We start from the raw sequence: 22705 nt of genomic DNA on the forward strand, positions 1-22705 counted from the left end.
AATGCCTTAGCATGTACTGTGTTGTACATTTCACTGTGTGGATGGCCATACAAAGTTGATTGCAATTTTTTTCTTCATTTCATTAAAAAATTCCACAAAGAACAGTATTTCTGAAACAATTCTGGATAGCAGCTAATCTATTTTCGGCTTAATTGCCTCAACGAAGATCAATTTAAACACTTTGTAGAAAGTTTTCAACCACTGATTAAACAGGGCCCGTTGTTCATTTACTTGATGTTGCACAGAAAAGACTTGTAGTCTAACTGAATGAGGTTATTACTCAAAAATGACTCCTCCACAAGCGTTCTAGCTGTATTCTCTCGAGATAGAAATACCTTCAGATTTGTTTTATCCTGTCCCCGTAAGTAACAATATAGAAACCTCATAGGAAAAGAAACAAACTTTATTCTCTTCTTTCTAGCATGTGTATAACCAGCAGGAGGTGCGGGAGTTGCTGGGCCGCCTGGACCTGGGCAACCGCACTAAGATTGGCCAAAAGGGTTCCTCTGGCCTCTCCAGGGCTGTCTCAGCCTTTGGCATCGTGGGTGAGTACGGTCCCTCCACTCTCCTCCCTCCCTCCTCACTGGCATAGCAACAGTCATCGCTGCGCGTAATGGTGGCATCATCATCTTCAAAGAATTTCTTTATGGGTGCATGTGTTGACCTGGATGTGTCTTTTTATTGTGACGGATGGCAAAAGCATCAAATAAAAGCAACACCTGGCGGCATAAAGCAGTTCACTAAAGTACAACCCCGCTACCACATGCCCGCTACTGTTTGCGAGCCCTTAATCGGTGGTGTATTCAGAAGCGGCGTGAAGTGTTCACGTGCTCCTCGGATGGTCACGTTTTTTGAAGTCGGAAAGCTGTTTGTCCAGCTATGGTGTGTTTGTGTTCTTTTAAGTTGGAATGGTGAATAAGTTGGACTTCAATTTCCTGGTCTAGCATGAACGGACAATTGTATACAGTTCCTGTTAAAACAGCTTTGTATTTTACATATTAACTTACATAAAGTGTATATTGATCTCTTCAAGGTTATTTTTTTTTTTTTTATAAGCACTATACTGAAATATATTTATTTATATGTCCCTTCCTTATGCCTAAAGTTAATCAGTCAATTAACATTTTTCTGAATGCTGATAAAAACATAACAAGGCAAGAAAGCTTCCAGTCCCGGTGTTCCACATCCATCGTGCTCGATTCGAAGCTCTCCTCTTGTCCCTGTCTTTCAGGCTTTGCCATACAGACCTCGAACTCGAAGGTACAGTAAAAAGAAAAAAAAAAAAAAGCTTTTATAGCGTCACTTTTCGAGCCTTTTGTTAATCGTGGAACGCAGGCCGCCCTCATTCTCTCCGGTGACCAACTTTCTGTTTGTCTGCTCCGTTAATCCAAGGCAATTCTTTGACGCCAAAGAGTTGCGTAACCGATGACATAACCGATCTATACGTTATTCGCCGTCTGGAGATATCGGAGAGACGGCGATGTTGGTTTCAAATGCAGGACGCCGACCTACATTTGGCGTTACACGAGTTCTAGTGGACGGGATGGAAAACTGCTGAATTGATCCCTTTATCAATCACAGATAACAACTCCATGATGTCGGTGATTATCTGTAGAAAACAAGTTGCTTATTGTAGAGCATTTGTCTGCCTTGTGCACATTTGGTTTTTGTGAACCGTTACATGAAGAGCTCATTAAGTTGTCTCTTGTAATCAGCATAAATGTGCCGTTCACCAATCTAATCAGTGAATCCATGACACTGACCTAAAATGCTAGCGCTTGCTCTGGGGGTTCTGGCTCTGGGTCTTGAGACCATTTTGATTGTTATTGACACTATATAAATGTAATAGAATTGACCTGAATTAAATTGTTTGTTTGTTTTCAATCAAAAATTGTTTTCCTCTATCATTTATCATTTATGAAGACATTGTGGTGCTAGGTTACCAGCCGTGGTGGTTAGATGGATAGATGGATACTTTATTTATCCCCTTGGGAAATTTGATGTCCAGTAGCATCATTGCATAGAAACGAATACAAAAGATATTAAGTTATAATAATATAAATATATAATGCTGTGTACAGTAGTATCGGCAATGACCACAGTTCAGTTGGTTCCTCACAGGGAGACGTTGTAGTCTCCCTGTGAGGAGAGTGTGTGAGTCCGAGGGCCTGAGGGACAAACGTCCTCCTCAACCTGTCCGTGGAGCAGGACAGAGACAGCAGCCTGTCACTGAACGAGCTTCTCTGCCTGACTGTGGTGTCATGTAGAGGGTGGTGGACATTGTTCATGATGGACCGGAGATTGTTCAAGGTCCTTGCTGCGAGGTGCCCTTCTTCTCAGTGCTGCCTCCCCAGCACACCACAGCGTAGAAGAGTCTGGCAGAACATGTCCAGCAGCTTCCAGCTGTGTGTTTTTGTCTTTGCACCACCATCAGAACATGTGGTCCTGAAGACATGTACTGTAGCGGGAACGACTGCAAGCAGATGCGCGCGTGTCCACGATGAGTACCTCGGCAAGCCTGCATAAAGTTGCAGCCTTGCAAGATACGGTTACACGACCTTTCAGGTGTGTAGCTAAGATCAAACTGAAAACTGAGTTCAAAGATGGATGTGATCTCACCAGGAAGTATTGAATAAAGGGTGCCAGAAGCCTTGCAAGATGCGGTCACGATACCTTTGCGCAGTTCGTATCAAAGATTGAATTTGAGCTGAAGTAAACGTCAAAGATGCTTTGCCACGAGGAAGACTGCAGGAACTAAGCTAAGGTAATGCAGATCTTTTTCTGAGATGGTAATTCTTGGAGCATCCACACTGTTGGAAACCCTTCCGCATCATCAGTAGGGATCTCAGGTTCACAGGTGTTTCGCCCCTTAGCCTGTACACCTCGTCCGAGTGGGGCAGCGAAGACCGACTATGCTTCACCTGCAGAAGGGTTCCAACTGTGGGCTCTCTTCAGCCACAGCCGTCTCGAGCTGGACGCCGGCTGCTGCGGCTATGTCCCTGGTGGCTTTCTTCAGCTGCCCGACCCTCTGGAGGAAGTAGCGCGCCGATTTCGCTGGGAAGCTGCGGCAGCCGACTTCAGTGGGGAAAGATGGTTGCGTGCCACCATTTTAAGAGAATTGCCTTGAATAGAAAAGAAAAAAGCTTCAGGAGTATCACGCTTTCCAAGAATGGCATTGATTGCAATAAACACTTTGGCAGTTTGACTGTAAACTTTTACTTCTAATCGTCATGTCACGAAATTTCCAGAATTTCTCATGGGATTAACGAAGTAGCTACCGAGCTAGACCAAGCCAGACCATGTAAACATGTTAGCAACTCTGATGTTTTGGTGGAATTTAATATTTGACCTGACAATACCAAATATAAAAACTTTACACGTATTATACGTATACGTATATGACACGTTATTATAATATGTATCTTCTTTAATGTTTGTACCAAACTTCCTAACAACCCTTTTAGTCGTTGGAGAGCTATTTCACCCAAAACCTGTAATATGTACTTCACGCTAGCACTAGAAGGAAAAAGTTAAAAGTTAATTTAGGTAATAAGGGTTCATCTTCTGAAATATTGAACAGTTGAGAGCCAAAGCGAACAAGGCTAAAAATAAATGACATTTCCATTGTACAGGGAAGACACTAGCAGGTGTAACTAATATTGGCACTGCTCTCTCGGTGTCTGGCGGTAACGTGTCTGAGATCAAGCTTAGTCATGTGCCATTTTAAATAAAGCACTGCAATAGTATACTTTTAAGATTTAATTCGGCGTCTTTTTCAGCCTACAGCCGTGTCGGGCACATTGACACGGACAGCTTCTGACTCTGACGTCTGTCTTAGTAAATTACTTGCCCCCCCCACACAAGGAATAAAAGAATGATGCAGTCGTGTAGGGTACTATGAGTTGCCTGGCACCTTTCTTATTACATTATATAATAAGGAGCATATTTTTATTCACTTTCATTTGGCAGTTTTGTCATTCTGACCCGTTTCTTGTGGGAAGAAACAACGTGAACTAATAGGAATTGGCAGTCGGCAAAACCTCAAGTGGGGGAAAAAAAATGAATAAAGTGAAGACGCTGAAGTGTACTTTGGTACAATTCAAGGCTGTAGCTCAGACACTAAGCTGATCAGCTATTAGGCAGGGAAAACACTGAATAACTGGACTGCCCTGCTCACACTTGCTTTAAATTCTTCAGATGAATGATCATGAATGAAGTCTGAGAATCAGAGACACTCACTTGGCGAATAGTTAAACAGGACCTTGGTACAGTAGATAGACTAGTAGAGGAAATAAAAGTAATTTATCCAATGTAAACATAAAGTGCAAGGGCAGCAATTAGCAGTATCTTACAGGATTATTATATGATGCTCATTTTAGCAGAGGAGCTACCTCATTTGAAAATGTGTATCCTTCAAGCCCAAGGTGAGCTTGGGTTTTACACGCTTATTATTATGATACTGTATGTTCAGGCTGTTCTGATGTAGCTCTTGTTTTAGGCCTTTCTTTTCACTTTAGGTGTACCATTGATCTTTGTATATACACTGATCAGGCATAACGTTATGACCATTGACATGGGAAGTATATAACATTGACCATCTTGCCGCCGTACAGTGTTCTGCTGCGAAACTTTTGGACCTGGCATTCATTCATGTGGATGTTACTTAGACATGTAGTACCCACCTAGACCAGACCAGGCACCCCCACCCCATAGCAATGACACTCCTTGATGGCAGCAGCCATCCCCAGACACAGACACACACACAGAAACAGTTTAGGAGCAACTCAAAAAAAAACATGAAGAGCAGCACAAGGTGTTGACCTGGCCTCCAAATTCCCTAGATCCCAAACTGATCAAGTATCTGTGGGATGATCCACAGAGGCCCCTCTCCTCAACCCACAGGACCCAAAGGCCCCCACTAACAACATCCTGTTGCCAGACACCACAGGACACCCTCAGAAGACCCATGTCCTTTCTCTGATGAGTCACAACTGTTTTGGAGGCAAGGTTAGGGTTAGGGTTAGGATTAGGGTTAGGGTTAGACCTATCAGGGGGTGGCCGTAATGTTATGCCTGATCGGTGCATTTGACACGTGTATCTTTTTTCTAAGGGGTTTAAATATATGTAGAAATGCCGACGGTGTTATATCAGCTGTCCTGTCATCCTATTTTTTTATCTGTAGGTGTCATTTCTGAATATTTCTTCACCAGAAGATGAGCATTTACGCTCAAGGCTACACCGTGATGTGGTGATTTGACTTACTTTACGTTCTTGAAGCCTTAACACTTGTGTGCCGACTTTCATAATCCCACATGATTAGTACCCCTGACCTTACACAGGCGGTTGTAGCCTTGTCTTTTTTTTTTACGCGGGAACTTAATTTGTTTGAACATCGCCACCTCCATTAGCCATCCGGTACAACACCGTGATACCGAGGCGTTTGCGATTCTAATTAGTCCAAATATAGGATCACCTATTGTTCAGTTGCAAAATGACGCCTGTGACACACAAAGTGCCTTTATTAGTTTTAGAAGAGATGAAGGGAATGTGTTTGTGTCGAGCAGGCACAATTATGCACACAAAATAGTTCCCCTGATGAGACATTACCACACACAGACATCGACCTGATGGCGATAATGTATTGTATGTTGGAGATGAGAAAACTGTTGAGAGGAAAATAAATCTGCAGGCAAATAACACACCATGTTGCGTGACACTTGCCGGGTTAAGGTTTTTAGGTAAGAGCTAATGGCCTGTATTACATAGATAATATTGTGAAACATGTAACACAGACACTCATGATCCACCTACGCAAGCGGAGTTGTTTGTGATGCCAATGTGTTGCTGATTCACAGGCGGCAAAAAAGTTGACCTACATTTCAGCTCCGAAATTTTCCCCCCATGGCCACGTCAGTGGTGTCACATAAATAAGTCAGGTTATGTGAGTTGTAAAGTTCGAACTGTGTGTTTATTGAAAGAAAACTGCCGATGAATGGCTTACTCTCAGATAAACAGTTTGTCTCTTTCTTGGCAGGGTTTGTGCGTTTCCTCGAAGGGTACTATATTGTGCTGATCACCAAACGCAGAAAGATGGCCGACATCGGTGGCCACTCCATCTACAAAATAGAAGACACCACCATGATCTACATTCCCAATGATTCGGTCAGAGTTACACACCCTGATGAAGCGAGGTAGCGTCTTATTCTCTTCCTGATCACCCCTTCCCTTCCTAGGTTTGTAAAGGTGTCATATAAGCTATCTTCACCAGGAATCTTGCCAGGTGCTGAAGGTGTAACTATTTGTTCACCGCACCTTTCCTTTGAAATATGTAATTTATGGGTGTATTTTGAGACTATATTACCGGTTCTTTGTCTCAAGTGCAAGTATACACTAGACACCCTGGTATTTCTATTTCTAGTGTGACGGTGTGTGATTCTGTTTCATGCGTCATATGTGATAAACAAATAATTACGCCTCATTGACGTCTCGTATTGAAGATCAACATATCAGAGGCAGTCTGAAACAATTTTATTTAGCCCGCAGTCTTTTAACTAGCCTTTCCTCTTGCAGATATGTGCGGATCTTTCAGAATGTGGATCTTTCCAGCAACTTCTACTTCAGGTAAGACACACTCGGCTCAAGTCTCGGCAACAAACGGATCCAATGGTTTTTTATCGCTAATGTACTCTCACTTACCAGTTCATTAGGTATACTAGTGAAAACGAATGCGTTCTAATATAACATCCCTGCACTAAAACTTAGCTTTATGACTGTTATAATGTTCAGATTATGTTGAAACAGCGTACGAAAGGTGGTGGTTCAGCTGCATGATCATGTTGGAGGATGTAGTCTGTGGTTTCTGTTAAACCGGATTAAATTAAAGTGTTTCTGGTTGTCAGAAGAAGTCAATTCAATAGTACCACAAACCACAGCGTCCAAAATGAAAAAATAATTGAATCGACAGCTCTCTCTGTTATTTTAAACAAATGCTGAATACAACAATCTTCATGAAGATACTACTTAGTGCAGGGATTTTATATTAGAATGCGTTCATTTTCACTACTGTACCTAATGAGTGCACATAGACACATTTGCAGACCTCAGAACTGTCTATTTCTGCATAAAAATTACATACAACATTTGATTTTCACAAAAGTCCTGAAAGTAGATAAACCCAATCAAACGCATGAAACAGAAATATTAGACTTCCGGACGTATTTGCTCGAGAAAATGAAAAATCTTTACTTATCTGTGAGTTGCAAAAGCAAGTGAACCTTTGTGTTCAGTGTCTGCAACTAAACGTTTCCGGCAACTGCTGATCTGTCGTCTACAGTGGCTTGAGTTTATGTAGAAAATTCAGAAGGTACAGATATACTCCTATTTCTAAATATCATTCTTTCTTTTTTTTTAACTTCACAAAGGACGTTGTGTTTCCTCACAACTCGTTTGTCTCTCATAGAGATGCTGCTTCTAGTGAACGTGGTGGAGGATCAGATGTTCAGCTCTGATACACACCGCGTGCACGTGCATCCGTGCTGTTCATAAAATTGACTTTAAGACGTGTCGCGACACGAGGCTGAGCATGTGCTATGACATCCACTCCACACACACTAGAACTGGCTTCAGTTGATTTGACCTTGGTTTATTCTCCTCTGTCTTGGAGAAACGTGCTCTCGGCTGTCATGAGAAGTCTGCACTTCACACACAGTGTGTTTATTGTTTCTGGGAAAGTATTGTTTCTGGGAAAGAGATTTTGAAGTATAAAATATAAAATGCGAAAATATACTCTTTAAGGTTTCGTTTAGCATGTGTCCTGTTTAGAAAGGCCTCTTTAGTCTGACAACAGTTGACAGTGTTCTGTGACAACACTCGTGTCTGATATCAAAAGTTACAACACACAGTCCTCGCTGACGTGAAATTCAGTTGATCTGGTGAGGCTGTTTGTAACTATTTTTGTAGTTTTTCCATTTCTCAGATGCATTATAGGGCAGTACAGCCTGTACCCGATTCAAATGACATTGCCTTGGTATCCTGCAGCTACAGCTATGACCTGAGCCACTCGCTGCAGTACAACCTGACTTTGCTGCAGAGGCCTTACGAACTGTGGATGTCAATGGCTTCCTCTGCCGAAGAAGCGAGCCGAACGCAGAGCAAGCAGGACAGCTTTGACATATTTGAGGACGAGGGCTTGCCCACGCAAGGTGAGCGGAAGTTAATCCATATTGCTTTCATCCCCTTCCAGCGAGTCCATTGACAGGAGAAAGAGCTCGGCAAACAACTCTGCGGGAGCCCCAGACTTGACTTTAAATGGGGAGGTGACGGCGGCGAGATGAGCAACATGATGAGGGGCCAATTTCACAAGAACAGAGACACAATAGCTATCTAGAAACCCAGGCAGGGATTGCATAGAACAGAAACTGAATCAGAGAGAACAGACTGGAAGTCACAGATATTACTGAAGATCAGTCATGGTAGTTTTTGCACAGAATAGTTCCTTCAAAAAGAGACCTCACTACGTAATCAGTGGTGCAGGGGGGAATTGTCAAAGAACAGTACGATAGTAATGATTTCTGTTTTGCTTATTGTCTGTCTGTCTGTTTTAAGTGGATTGCTGAGATTCCAGCTCATCAATGTGGACATTTTGCAATTACAAATTGCAGCAAGGGCAAAATCAGTCTTTTTTTATTTGCTCGGCTGGCTACGCCACGAGATATCTTCTGCTCGACTTAGAGGAGAACGCGCACAAGCAGAGAGATGAGAAGCCGATTGGACGGAATTATTGTGCAAAATATTGAAAGCTGGACAAAATCTGTCAGCAGAGGTCAATTCGTTGATCAGAGAATATCACCAGATTCAGTTCACAGACGCCTACAGAGTTATGGAAACCATTGACTTACATTGATTTCGTGGTAAAAAGTTTGCATGGATAAAAATGCTAACTGTAGTAAAGCCTGGAAGGAAAAGATGGAGAGTTGATGTTTTTGCTTTGTATAATCTTCAGTGATCTGTCCCACTGCACGTTTGCTATCACTTTACTGAAATCCCTTGAAAGCTAATTTTAAAAAAGTGGCCTTGACTTGCCTCTCGTTCACTGTAACACAATCCCTGTGCAAGCGGTTTAATTTCAAGTGTTTCTAAATGTCCTCTTGTTCCCCATGATCTGGGTCACCTCAACTAATCTTTAGTTATATATATATATATATATATATATATATATATTTTTTTTTTCCATTTGCTTCTTTCTAACTGATAATCTGACTCGTCCCAGTTCGGTAAAACGATCCAGAGGTTTTATGTGTTCCTGTTCTCCTTCTGCCGCAGTGGTTTACGGCATCCAGAACGAGCCGTACTACAAGTACGTGTGGAACGGGAAGCTCCTGGAGCGAGTCAAGGACATAGTGCATCACGACTGGCTCATGTACATAATCCACGGCTTTTGCGGCCAGTCCAGTATCCTTTTGAGCATCATATGTGTAATTTGTGTTTGAGCGTTATGTAATTGTTCCTTTCGTTCTGTCTGTCGATGGCTTTTAACAGCTTATAGAAGAGCGGGCTTTAACTTTAACCCTGTTGAGACATCCGTCACCGATAGCCAAGTGAGCAACAGTGTGTAATTCACTGTAAAGCTGCAGAGGCAATTTGTGTTTGCTTGTAGAACTTCGGCAAACAATCATGAAGGCATTAAGTAATGATTATCAGATATGTAAACACTTGCATAATCGCTCCATCTGTTATCTGCTGGGGAGAAGCGCATATTTAATCAGATGCGCTACAAGACGAGCCCAGCGTTTGGTGTGCATTGATGCATTATTTTTTTTTTTTCCCCCTTTAATTCCGTGCTACTGTAGCCTTCATTTTGATGTTTTGACTGCATACCAAAGAATTGGCTCTGCATCAATCATTCCCACCGGATTGTTGAAAAGCTTCTGTTATATTGATGCATTGCCACTGCTGCAGAGGTGCTTTGGGCCTGAGCGAGAACTGGGTAAATAGTCTTAATTTATGAGAGTAAAAGCCTGCCCAAGGCTCACGTGTCAGACTTCAGTCATTTACCATCACGTCTCCTTTGCGCACACACACAAAAAAAACAAAAAAAACAACGTCAATTAAGTTGCTTCACTGCTATTCTGTCAGAAAAAGTTACACTTTTTAACAAACTTATATTTGGACACCAGCTGTTGCGCCACGGTGCACTCTATATTCGTCGGCGGATAGGGTAAATGCTAAAGTTTAGAATGGATTAGCTACAGGGGTGTCAAACTTGTTTTAGCTCAGGGGCCACATACAGCCCAATTTGATCTCAACGGGGCCCGGACCAGTAACACAATAGCTTATTAACCTATAACTAACGACAACTCCAAATGTTTCCCTTTGTTTTAGTGCAAAGAAGTGCATTATGAAAGTATTTACATTTAATAAACTGCGCTATAACAAAACATTTCAGACATTTGTTAAGAAAAGGAAGTGCAGTTTCTGTATAGTTTGAGGTCTCAGTGTTGTGTTATGTCCACAACTCTTACTAAAAATGTGTGAAACCTAGGAATAGCAGTTACTTTTATTGGAAAAATTGCAGTTAATGTCTTCAGTGTCATTTTTGCACTTTGCAAATTCAGCCCGTGGGCCGGATTAAACCCTCTGGCGGGCCGCTTATGGCCCGCGGGCCGTATGTTTGACACCTGTGGATTAGCAGACACTGAAGTTTGTCGGCAGATGGTTTGTTACAGAAAATCATCGGAGAAGTAATCCTCAGAAACAATTTGGAAAAGGGCAGGCGCTTAAAACAACAACAAAAAAAAACGCACCCAACGCTTCCAGACTTCTGATAACTCTGAACACAAACACATCTAGACTTTTACTGGTTTAGATATAGCATACCTAGTGTATAAGAAAACATTTGTATTGTACAATTTATGTGTGTGTTTACACAGACAGTGTGTTATTATTATTATTATCATTATTATTCCTCCTTCACCCGCCAACTGCAGAGCTCCTGATCTACGGCCGACCGGTCCACATCACCCTCATCGCCAGGCGCTCCAGCAAATTTGCCGGCACCCGCTTCCTCAAAAGAGGAGCCAACTGCGAGGTACAGCGGTTGCCGAGGCAACGGGGAAAAGAATAGATAGACAGACAGTGGAGGCAGGGCTGAGGGGCCGCCAGGATGATTGCGATGACTCAGGCTGATCACGGGAGGGGGAGGAGGGTTGGTTAATTGGACCCACTGCCGCCTTCTTGAGTGCGCGTGAGTGTCTGTGTGGGCGTGTGGTGGGAGGACGGGCGAGGATCTTCAAGAGCAAAGCAAAGAGTAGGTTGAGCGAATTTTGTTGTTATTGCTCCGGCGGCACAGTGCCGTGGTGGTTAGCACTGATGCCTCACAGCGAGAAGGTTCTGGGTTCAAATCCATCGGCCGACTGTGGCCTTTCTGTGTGGAGTTTGCATGTTCTCCCCGTGTCTGTGTGGGATCTCTCTGTGTTAGCCCTGTGATAGACTGGAGACGTGTCCAGGGTGTACACCGCCCCTCGCCCGATGACAGCTACTATGGGCTCCAGCCCCCCCGCGACCCTTCACAAAAAGAGGCGGTTATAGAAGAAGATGAAAGAATGAATGAATGATTGTTATTGCTCCATTAAGCCGGAATGCGCGGCGATAGCTTCAAGTGACCTAGCGGCAAAACCACAAGTGTAGTCACTCATATTAACTTCACTAGATTCAAAACTCTGTCTGGGGTATTTATTGAAGTGGTCTCCACAGAAAAAAACCTTTCATGAGCTTTCAATAGACCCACAGATAGAATTTGCACATTGCCGTTTGAAACTGTTGATAATTAAATTAGATATTCTCTCCCCTGCTGACTTTATCTGCTTGCGAACATAATGTCATATGATCAGAAACTTTTTTTCCCGTCCTGTCCTGTCTTTTACTTCTCATCCACTTTAGCGCAGAAGTTCATTCTGGACCATGGAAACAACCTTATTTCTTTTGGTTTTTCTGCTCTTTTTGTTCACGTTTTTTTTGTTCCAGGGGGACGTGGCGAACGAGGTAGAGACCGAGCAGATCGTCCACGATGCCTCGGTGACGTCCTTCGCGGCAGGAAGCTACTCCTCATACGTCCAGGTGCGCGGCTCGGTCCCGCTCTATTGGTCTCAGGACATCTCCACCATGATGCCGAAGCCCCCAATACGATGTAAGACTTCGTTTTTTTACGCGCTTCAGCCTTCTTTGTTGTAGCGGAAGTATTTGGCTGAGAAATCTAACATCATGCGGTGTGCTCTATATTATCTATTATCTTTTTGAAGCGCTGGGTGCCGAAGGGGAAGATTTTTCCGCATTATCCACAGACAGAGGACCGGAAATAACCTCTTTGCCACAAACCAAGAGTGTAATTGGAAAAACCGCATTAAAATAAGAGAGCGGCTTTATAATATTCTTTGCCACCAGTCTTTTCAACCGCTGCCGCGAAGATAAAACATATTTAAAGAGAGGCAGGTTAAATCAGGACGACCCCCTCCTGGTTTTCATCTTCGTATCCATTCTCCCATCTCATTATGAGCGGGTTAAACACACAAAACTGGGGCCCGTGGGAGGTGATCGGGTTCCTGGGACTCCTGACACTGAAGGTTGCTGTGTGTGTGCGCACAGGAATACACCGCTGCTTGCATGTGTACAATTCAATTTTACAATGCCTGCATTAAATCATAATCTTTTTTTTACCTCCGCCGTGCCCTTTAATTCATCCTGAAATGACATTTACCTGCGTGAGATAAAGACGCCGAGCATGTCCCTAAGATTCCCCCTGTGTACTGTATCGGCTTACCTCACCGCCCTGCTCCCACTTTGATCCTTAAAGACAGTCCTTATCTGACATTTCCCCAAATGTTGCCCGGGCTTCGCTTTGCGCATCCACACGCAGTTTGACACAGTTTGTCCTCGTTATTGGCATGCTCTCCCTTCTGGATGAGCTCTGGTTTGCCGTTCACCGCCGCATATTTGAGCAGATGAAGAAAACTAGACAACGGAGGCTTTAATGATGTTCCGCTACAGGTGTCAACATGTCCATATCTATGTTGTTATTTGCCTCACTCACAGCTGATCAGATCAGGAATATACATCGATCAGGCATAATAATATGACCACCTTACCAAAATTGTGTAGGTCTCTTTCAAACCAAGTGACATTTCATGGTAAATAAGAAGAAGAAGGACAAAGAAAGAAGAAGAAGGAAGAAGAAAGAAGACAAAGAAAGAAGAAGAAAGAAGACAAAGAAAGAAGAAGACAAAGAAGGAAGAAGAAGGAAGAAGAAAGAAGAAGAAGAAGAAGACAAAGAAAGAAGAAGGAAGAAGAAGAAGAAGAAGAAGACAAAGAAGGAAGAAGAAGGAAGAAGAAGAAGACAAAGAAACAAGAAGAAGAAGAAGAAAGAAGAAAGATGACTCATCAGAGAATGGTCCTTCTGAGGGTGTCCTGTGGCGTCTGGCAACAGGATGTTGTTAGTGGGGGGGGGCTTTGGGTCCTGTGGGTTGAGGGGAGGGGCCTCTGTGGATCATCCCACAGATACAGTTTGGGATCTAGTGAATTTGGAGGCCAGGTCAACGCCTTGTTTTTTTGAGTTGTTCCTAAACCGTTTTTGTGTGTGTGCCTGTATCAGGCTGCGTCCTGCTGGGGATGGCTGCTGCCATCAAGGAGTGTCATTGCTATGGGGTGGGGGTGCCTGGTCTGGTCTAGGTGGGTGCTACATGTCTAAGTAGCAAAAGTTTCCCAGCAGAACATTGAATTGTCACAAGATGGTCGATGTTATTTACTTTTCCTGTCGGTGGTTTTAATGTTGTGTTGTTAATGAAAAAAGGTGACATTATGTCTCATTGTAAAGGTGGTTAACTGATCAATTGCTCTTAGTTTTAATGTTGCAGAGTCTTTGTTTTTTTTTCAAAATGTGCAGCTCAAGTTCAATACATTGTTAATTTCGACGCTTGCTACACGGGAACATGTCAGTTTGGCGAATCTAGGTCAGTGATGTGGCTCAGTGGCAGTTTATTGTATATAGTGACAGTATATTACCCCACGTATCGCTCGTTGCCTCCTCTCTGCCACGAGTTATTGTTACATGAGTAGATATATAATGCGTTTATGACCGCCCCGAAGCAGGCAAATGTCACAGTGGCGAAGGAGACGACCTTAATGGGTCACCATCACCGTCATTATCAACACTGCCCTCCCAGAGCACATAAAGTGCTTGCATGAACCCTTGGCTTGAGCAAGGAGTACAGTGGAAAAAAGGACGATGATAAAATGGCAGTTGAGAGAAGGTGGAAACTGTGACCTCGTGTTTGGATTGTCGCCTTTTAAGACGCTACTGAGCAAACTGTGTGGGATGAACAGCGGCACAATCTGACCTATTTCCTCCAGTCTATTTTCTGGTTGCTTCAGTGGTTCTATTTGGTGGTAGGCTGCAGGTGTGGGGCTCCGCGTGCGTGGCGCATGGAGGCAATAAATGTGGATTTGAAATAAAAGAATGAAAAGAAGAATGAAAATGGACAGAGGCGTGGTGTGGCGTAAGACCTTACAGTCCAGTTCGATACTTAAAAGTGACCTATTTTACTTTCTTCTTTTACTGTCACATACAAGGGAGATAATAAGTTTGATTATGGAGCATACTTATCCCATCTTGGACATCCAAAAAGTGGTCATCATTACTGTCAAAATTACGTCCGCTCAGCTCTTTAACCCACATATTCACTGTACTGTTAAAGGGAATACTCTCCATTAGTGTCGGACAAACCTTCGGTGATAAGTCCCTAACCCTAACCCTAACCCTGCACGAAGGATAATTTCTCTTTTCAACTTTCAGTTAACAGAAACAGAAATACCACAAGAGTCATTAACTTTGCACATCCCGCATAATCACAAGAAGAGAACACGTAGATTTGTGTATAATAGACTCATCAAGCAATCCCTGCTAGCCAAAACCGGCTTCCAGCTGCTCTAAACGCTTGGTTTCCAATGCTTATATTGTGTTTACCATTTAAAAAGTACAGTTTCCTTGTTTTTATTGGAACAAGACTTCATGATATCCTCAGGAATATCTATCTTAACACAACAAAATAGTTTTTCACCATTTTAGTAAATTCTAAAAGCCTCTAAAATAAAAAATAAAAAAGTGACATCTGTGGTGTTACGGCTCAATTTACACTCTCCCCACCACCCTACCAGACCACCCACCACCCTTCCACACCCCCGCCATATCCCCCCACCTCATCCCATCCCCTCCCCATTCCACTGCACCTGCCTCCCCTTGGGGCACCTCATCCCATGGCAACACAACTTTTCTCACATGTGATTTGAGCATCTTTGGGGACAAAGACGCTCAAAGAGAGGTCTTCAAATACAAAAATGATGACATTTCATCCCCCACTACACAAACTGATGAAGACAAAAACCAAAGTGACATTGAGGAAGATGTGTCTGAGAATGAGGATGACGTTGAGTATGATCATGAACAAGGGCCTACCAGATATGCTGTGTCACATGTTCAAGACATCAAGACAACATTTGAGCTGTTTATACCACCATATGTTGAGAACATCTTTCTTGACATGACAAACATTGAAGGTAGAAGGGTGTTGTGCGACAGCTGGATTGGAAACGACAAACTGGTCCCAGTTGGTCCCAGTGTAAGTGACAGACTTGCCATACATGTACAAACCAGGGCCTATATTTGCTTGCCTTTTGTCGCTTCAAGTGATCTTAGACGGACCCCGTGACGTCGAGAACAGGGCTCAGCGGGGGATCGGGCCATCTGTCGCTTGGTTTCGTTGGTCTTCTCGTTGCTGAAGATAGAGCTTTATGACTCCGCCTGCATGTTTGGGGCTGTCGTCACGCTGCAGATTGAACGTGGTCTGTGCAGGTCTGCAGCACTACAGTTGCTGTAAGCACTCAACATTCAAAACCATTGTTGTTTTCTTTTTGTTTTTTTTCAGTGGACCAAGCTGACCCCTACTCCCATATAGCTGCCCTACATTTTGACCAGATGCTGCAGCGGTTTGGCTCGCCCATCATCATCCTCAACCTGGTCAAGGTAACGTTTTGAGATGCTCATTTCAGCCGTGCCACTGAATCCCCTTTTTTTCCTGAATAATATGTGTTGACACCAAAAACTACAGCGTTTCATTATTAAACCGCTGACACTGATATTACGAAAATGCACTCGCATTCACAGGGGTAACCCAACGGCTCGCTCCTTGCCGTATTTAGTGTGTAACCCACTTTATGTGCTTATCCGGATGCTGGGTTCCAGACGTCCCTCTTCCCAGTAGCAACGCATTCTCGTTAGGAATCCTAAGGTGTTCCCAGGCTGGATTTGTATGCAATTTAAAGGAATCATGAAATGAAGGAGGATAAAGAAATGATCGAAGACAAGAAATGATATCAAGGGGAACGTTTTCTGCATCTTTGAATTCAGAGAACTAACTTTTTAGCGTGTGGTTCTCGGGTATGTTTGGATAAAATATGTCTTGCCTGTGGAATCCCTCAACAGGTGGTTATCTACAGAAACAGAGCAGGGTGTTTTGGGGCAGTTTGACTGGCGCTCGATTGATTTCGGCATTAGTCGTTGGTGCAGAGCCATTATGTTCACGGGAGTGTTTTCCAAGTGGTAGGTGATTACTAGCAGCTGAAATGCTGCCTTGAATATTGATCTCCCTCTGCACGTCGCTGATTTAAGAGAACTGCAGAAGCATTGCTGTGCTCTGCTGTAAAATCACCATTAACTACTAAACTGCTCTTTATTAGGAAAAAAAAATTAAATATTGCATATGATGGTAAAGTATGAATTTCATAAAATGCTTAAAAAATACACAATAAGAAACGGTTGCATGAGCTATTCCCCTTTTATTTTCATCCTGGCGTGCATCACCATTAGACAGTTTCTCTCCAGCACACAGCCGCCCTCTCTGCGAGCTCACGTTGCCACTCACAAGGGGAGCAGCGATATGAGGGACCAATCGCAGGCCTCGAATGGTCCGCACAAGCCGCGGCCATGTGAAATTTGCTGCGGGGGGGGTGGGGGGATAAATGAGGGGACCCCCTGCTTCAAAGTACGCCCTCGCTGTTATCCCCGAGAGACAGATAGAGGGAAGGGATTGTCAGTTGAGCACAAAACCGCGACAGTCCACCTCTCCGTGGTTGTGACTGCCGCCGACGTGTCCTCGCCCGTTCTGGGGTATGTGTGCGTGGTGGTTTTATGGCGGTTTAGGGCGTGTTTCGCCGAGTGTAAGAGTGCACATGGCCCGGCATGTGAGTGACTTTTACGACTTCGTTGCACAGATACGGTCCGTTTGATCTGAATGTCGAGGATTGCTCTCGCCGCGGACGCACTGAAAAGAAGAGAGCCTGTTAAAATAAGAAGCGTCCACATCCACAAAGATTCACTGTACATAGCATACATTAAAAAAATGGCAGCCCCAATTTACATCCCTTAAAATCATCATCGAGCGGCTCCCTCCTTTATGTCCGTGTTCATTCATGTCTCAGATGTTCCCACACATGATCTGTGGGTGCACTTATCCTGCAATTACCATGATTAGAGCATTACCATGGCATCTGTGCGCCATTTTCTACCTGTGGACAATACATGTGAGCTTTTGCATGCATTTCCACGTGTGCCGTACTCGCGGCGTCTCGTCCATGCTCAGAAAGTGGCGCCGAGCGTCGCCGGACTGAATGACACGCTCTGCTGAATGGGTGAGGAGACGCGCCAGGTAATTTGCTGTGTCGCCTCATCCACTAGACGCTGGACGTGTCGGTGGAGATGTGAGCCGCTAAGTGATGCGTCCAAGCCGATTATCGCCCATGGTGATCGGCCGCACACACAGAGGAGTCTATGCACAAATAACCTAATGGACAAGCATGACTGCGGGTCACAGGGAGAGACTGTGAGGGGTGTTTATTAGCAAAAAATCATTATGTTGCTGCTCTGACTTTCCTCACATAATTTGCCACAGAAGAATTCGCTGGATTGTATTATTAAACCTGTACTTTTACGCCGTGCCTTTCCAAGTGTCTTCTCTCAGGTTGTACTTTCACTGTTTGCAGAAATATCTCACACGACCGCACTACTACTATATTACTCACCTGTCTTCAGCATCTATCCTTATTTCCATGTGTTCAACTCTGCTTAGAATCTGTAAATCGCATCTTGCAGCTTTGTTCCTTGTTCTCTGAGGTCACGGAGAAGAAGGCGAGAGTAGAGGTTGGTAAATGCATCAAAGAGAAAAGCCATCCCTCACGTGTGTGGCTCTTGAAGCCTCCCTGAAGCAGCTGGAAGTCTATACATTTGAACAACCTAAGTATAAGGCTTCCTGGCGTCTTTGATGACGGATTACATGTGACCCGGTGTCTCTCTGCTCTGCCACAGAAACGTGAAAAAAGGAAACATGAGAAGATTCTGAGCGAAGAGCTGTTCCCAGCGGTGATCAACCTCAATCAGTTCCTCCCCCCGGAACACTGCATCGACTACATCGCCTGGGACATGGCCCGATACACCAAAAGGTTGTGCCAATGTAGTAAACTTTAAAACCTTAAAACCCCTTCTTCTTATTATTATTCTTCTTTTTTTCTTTCTTCTTTCTTCTTCTTCTTCTTTTTCTTCTTTCTTCTTCTTTCTTCTTCTTCTTCTTCCTTCTTCTTCTTCACCGTGAAATGTCACTTGGTTTGAAAGAAAAAAACATTAATTAAATGAGGGGAATCACTGAAGATCTTTTTTTAAAACACATTAGTTTGTGCAGACAGTGGCTTTGAGGAAAGGACAAGAGGAAGAGCTGGAGGTAGCAGAGCCGGGGATGTTGAGGTTCTCTCTGGGCGTGACCAGGATGGATAGGAACAATGAGTACATTAGTGGGAAAGTTAAAGGGACCACGTTGAGAATATCTTGGGCGAAGGATGCTGAGGTTAGAGCTGCCGGGCAGGAGGTCTAGAGGAAGACCAAAGAGGAAGTTTGTGGGTGTAGTGAAGGAGGACATGAAGGTGTGAGAGAAGAGGACACAGTGGATAGGGCGAGATGGAAGCAGATGATTCGCCGTGGTGACCCCTGAAGGGAATAGCTGAAAGGAAAAGAAGAAGAAGTTTGTGCAGTCCATGCGGAAATTGGAGAGTCCAGTCCATCCTATCTGGGATGCTGCAGAGTATTTCTGAATGTAAATAGAATATTAATTTCCCAACTGATATATAATGATATATTCTGCCATGCTGGAGATTATTACTCAAAACGCCATTAAGATCGGAGCAGAGCTTGCTGATACGAGCAAGGCTCCTCCATACCTAGATATAAATTGGCACAGCCATAATAGTGCTGTCTAGTTAATACCTGGATCCCATTCTGTGTGTTAGATTTACTGGTTTGAGCTTTAAAAGCTAGTGAAAAACCTTGCACCACTATGGCAATTGTGCTATTGGGTTTTTGTTTGAAGGCCTATCCCCAGAATTTGGTGTTCCAATTTTCAATTCCAATTTGTCTTTCTTTTTTCAGCAAGTTGTGCAACGTTCTGGACCGCCTGAGCATGATCGCAGAGAACGTGGTCAAAAGAACAGGTTTCTACATTAATCGCTCCGACTTCTACTGTCACACCCTCAGACCAGATGACAGGTGAGACTTTTATTTTTTTTTTTATGCTCTCATGAAAACGGAGGAAGCTCAATGAAATACTTGCTATCTTTACATGGACACAAGTGTTCCTGTAGTCCGGAAGCCAGTCTGAACTTCCCGTTGTTCGGTGTGGGGTCGATCCGTTGTGAGTTTTTAATGCCTCAGCAAAGATCTGGGCAGGCTTTGTGTGGCGATGGACAAAAGAGTAGCAGTGTCGCCATCTGAGCGCCATTGGGTTGATTTTGTGTACAACAAAAATGCTCTGATTGGTTTTCAGACCATCCAATTGTGTACAGAGGTGTATTTTTCTCTATATACTAAAATGAATTCAGTTAAATCTTTAAACAGTCAGAATGAGCGAAGGGAGCAGATTATCTACTGGTGCTGTACGAAAAAGCAGCCATATGCTAGACCACACCACATTTTCACGTCAGATGTTTTCCCAGACAAGTGCGTTCTCCATTTCTCTATTCATGCATATTCAGAATATCGACACAGCTTAATTTTGAAAGTCTCCAGATATTCATTCTTAATGGAAATTATGCCCGATGGCAGCCGCGTTGCAGAGAGGTTTCTGCTAACAAGCCGAGTAGATTGCCATCCATGCTCCCAGAGCCCAATTTTTACATTGTCTGCATGTTTTAATCACTTTCACCCAACATTACCATTAAGTTACATAACCCAGCTACACGCCACAGCCGGTATTTATTACCCTTTACTTTGCATTACACAACGCCGCCTCGCTTCTCATCCATACTCGATATTTCGAATCTCTCAGATCATCGAGTTCATGCAGCGATGAGATGCACTCACTTTTCAGTATATGTTTGTCCTTTGAACAATGCAGAGGTAGTTTTTCTTCAGGGTGGGTTTGCAAGAGAACACTTAAAGGAGATAGTGTTGAGTGAGAGCACTGGACTGAACTGGTGCAAAAAAAAAAAAAGACAGAAACTAAAGGCAATATCTTGGATTTTAAAATCTAAAACATTAAATTTGCCATGCTTTTATTAAAGGGGAACTACTGCTTTTTACAACCTGGACCTTATTTCTGGCATAAAATACGATTGTTTACTCACCCATATAACTTTTGTGTAATTTGCAGTCAGTCGGGTGATATTTAGATCTGCAAATATCCATATAGTGGGAGTGACTGGGGCACCGAAAGAGATGACATCATCCAGGTCAGAAAACATCATCTAGGGTCTGTAGGTCAATCTACAGACCCCAGATGATGATAACAGCTAACTCTGGACTCGACGGGGAATAGCACAAAATATTGGTGAAATTAATGAGTTTCGTGGCAGATAATGCATTATTTAGAGGCTGCATTTTGGTGCCCCAGTCACTCCCACTGTATGGATATACGCAGATCTAAATATCTCCCGAATGACTGCAAATTACACAAAAGTTATATGGGTGAGTAAACGATCACATTTTATGCCAGAAATAAGGTCCAGGTTGTAAAAAACAGTAGTTCCCCTTTAAAGAACATGATTAAAATTCAGTATATTGGGAAAGTTTGACAATTTCAAAATTGTCTCGGTGCTAAATACAAGACTGCAACCAGCAGCAGCTGGAAGAAAACAGCTAACCAGGCTCAGTGCAATGGTTACAAAATTCACCAACTAGATCATTAATCACAAAACCGGACACCATAATACAGAAAACATTTTGTGGCTTGAATAGACGATTTCTTGGAAGGTGGAATGGTTTCCGTGAGTCTTTTCTAGCTGCCTATTCCCTCATTGTAATGAGTGTGTTTCCACTCTTTTCGCTCTATTTTCGTGAATTTCTAAAGCAAAAAACAAACACAAAAACCCCTTAGATCATGTTGATAAATGGTTAATTTCCACATTCTCTGCTAGTGTTCGTCCAGGGTGGCGAACTCCGGATCTTTAAAATAAAGCCATCCACAAGTGCCAAAAGCTGCAATTCCTTGATTAGCCACTTGAGGCTGACTCCGACATCGAGTCGATCCCCGTAGACCTCCAAGTAAAAATGCCCTACTTTACACCACAAACGAGTATCCATAACAGCTGTTTATCCCTTTAAATTTTTATCAAGGTTTAAAGTTACGCATACATACGAGAGCAGCCGCTTTGAGTGACAGCTGGATGCCATCTCAAGCTGCTAGCCTTCAAACTACAGAATAGTTTTGTATGCAAGCTAAAATCATACCAATAAGAAACTACCTGGAATAACACATCGCAAATGTATGCTTGTGCAGTAAAAGTAGCAATAAAATATCAGGGAGTGCAGGGCTGAGCAGCAGCTTTTGGCAGACTTCTTAAATAGGTGCCGATAGAGCTGCAGCTCCTCACATGGTCAGGCTTTTTCCTTTGATTTGAAGCTCTTACAGAAAGCTAAATGCCTAAATGCAGTACAGCAAAATGGCCTGACTTCCAGTTTGCCTTCTCTTGCTGCTTAATGCCTCTTTCTAAACCCGCGGTCCTGATGTGGTTCATTGTGTTAAGGTGCTGTGTCTGTCTTCCTTGAAACTATTTTCCAAATGGTGATCACTGTAAAAATTAGGATATTTTCCCGGAGAAGAGTAGAACTGGTTATATCATTTCACCTGTTTACCCACTTAGTTGAATTCACTGTTGTTGTTTTTTTTTTTTTGTATAGATGGGGAGCTGTAGGTGGACACATCACATTGAGTGGACGAGTGCAGGTATACGACAGTTATTGTTTTTTTTTGATAATGTGTTTCAGCTTTTGTACATAGAAAGGTAAATAAAAACTGGGTGAAGTGTTTATTGTCTGAGTCATCCGAGGCAATAAACCCGCATATCATTTCAGGACATTGATTTTTCTAGGCCATGAAAACAGCTTTTGTCTAAAATTTCGAAAATGATCGCTACTGCCGAGAAACTAGGCCAGAACATTTACCCGGAGAGGGTTTATGATTTTTCACGGAAACCTTGATCTCACATAAAGTGACCAGTGATATAATTCTGTTAAAATTCAAAGAAAGGAAATGTTGGCAGTAAAACAATGGCGTGATAACACACGTTTTAAGAAGGGATTTGAAATAAATTGGTTCTGCAAGCCTCGGTTCTTCAAGCAAGG

At 43.2% G+C, this 22705-nt stretch overlaps 1 protein-coding gene across 1 annotated transcript in view; it reads left to right on the plus strand.

Annotated features, from left to right (window-relative positions):
- fig4a (FIG4 phosphoinositide 5-phosphatase a) overlaps positions 1-22705 on the plus strand; it is a 53731-nt gene that overhangs the window by 4171 nt on the left and 26855 nt on the right. Inside the window, exons 4-14 of the mRNA XM_084560476.1 lie at positions 422-545; positions 6035-6191; positions 6571-6621; positions 8038-8201; positions 9322-9450; positions 10986-11086; positions 12022-12184; positions 15972-16069; positions 18407-18540; positions 19517-19633; positions 22262-22307. Of these exons, the coding sequence (XP_084416602.1) occupies positions 422-545; positions 6035-6191; positions 6571-6621; positions 8038-8201; positions 9322-9450; positions 10986-11086; positions 12022-12184; positions 15972-16069; positions 18407-18540; positions 19517-19633; positions 22262-22307 (1284 nt within the window). The remainder of the gene's footprint in view (positions 1-421; positions 546-6034; positions 6192-6570; positions 6622-8037; positions 8202-9321; positions 9451-10985; positions 11087-12021; positions 12185-15971; positions 16070-18406; positions 18541-19516; positions 19634-22261; positions 22308-22705) is intronic.

Source organism: Chelon labrosus, assembly GCF_963514085.1.
Source record: "Chelon labrosus genome assembly, chromosome: 14".
Classification (NCBI taxonomy): domain Eukaryota; kingdom Metazoa; phylum Chordata; class Actinopteri; order Mugiliformes; family Mugilidae; genus Chelon; species Chelon labrosus.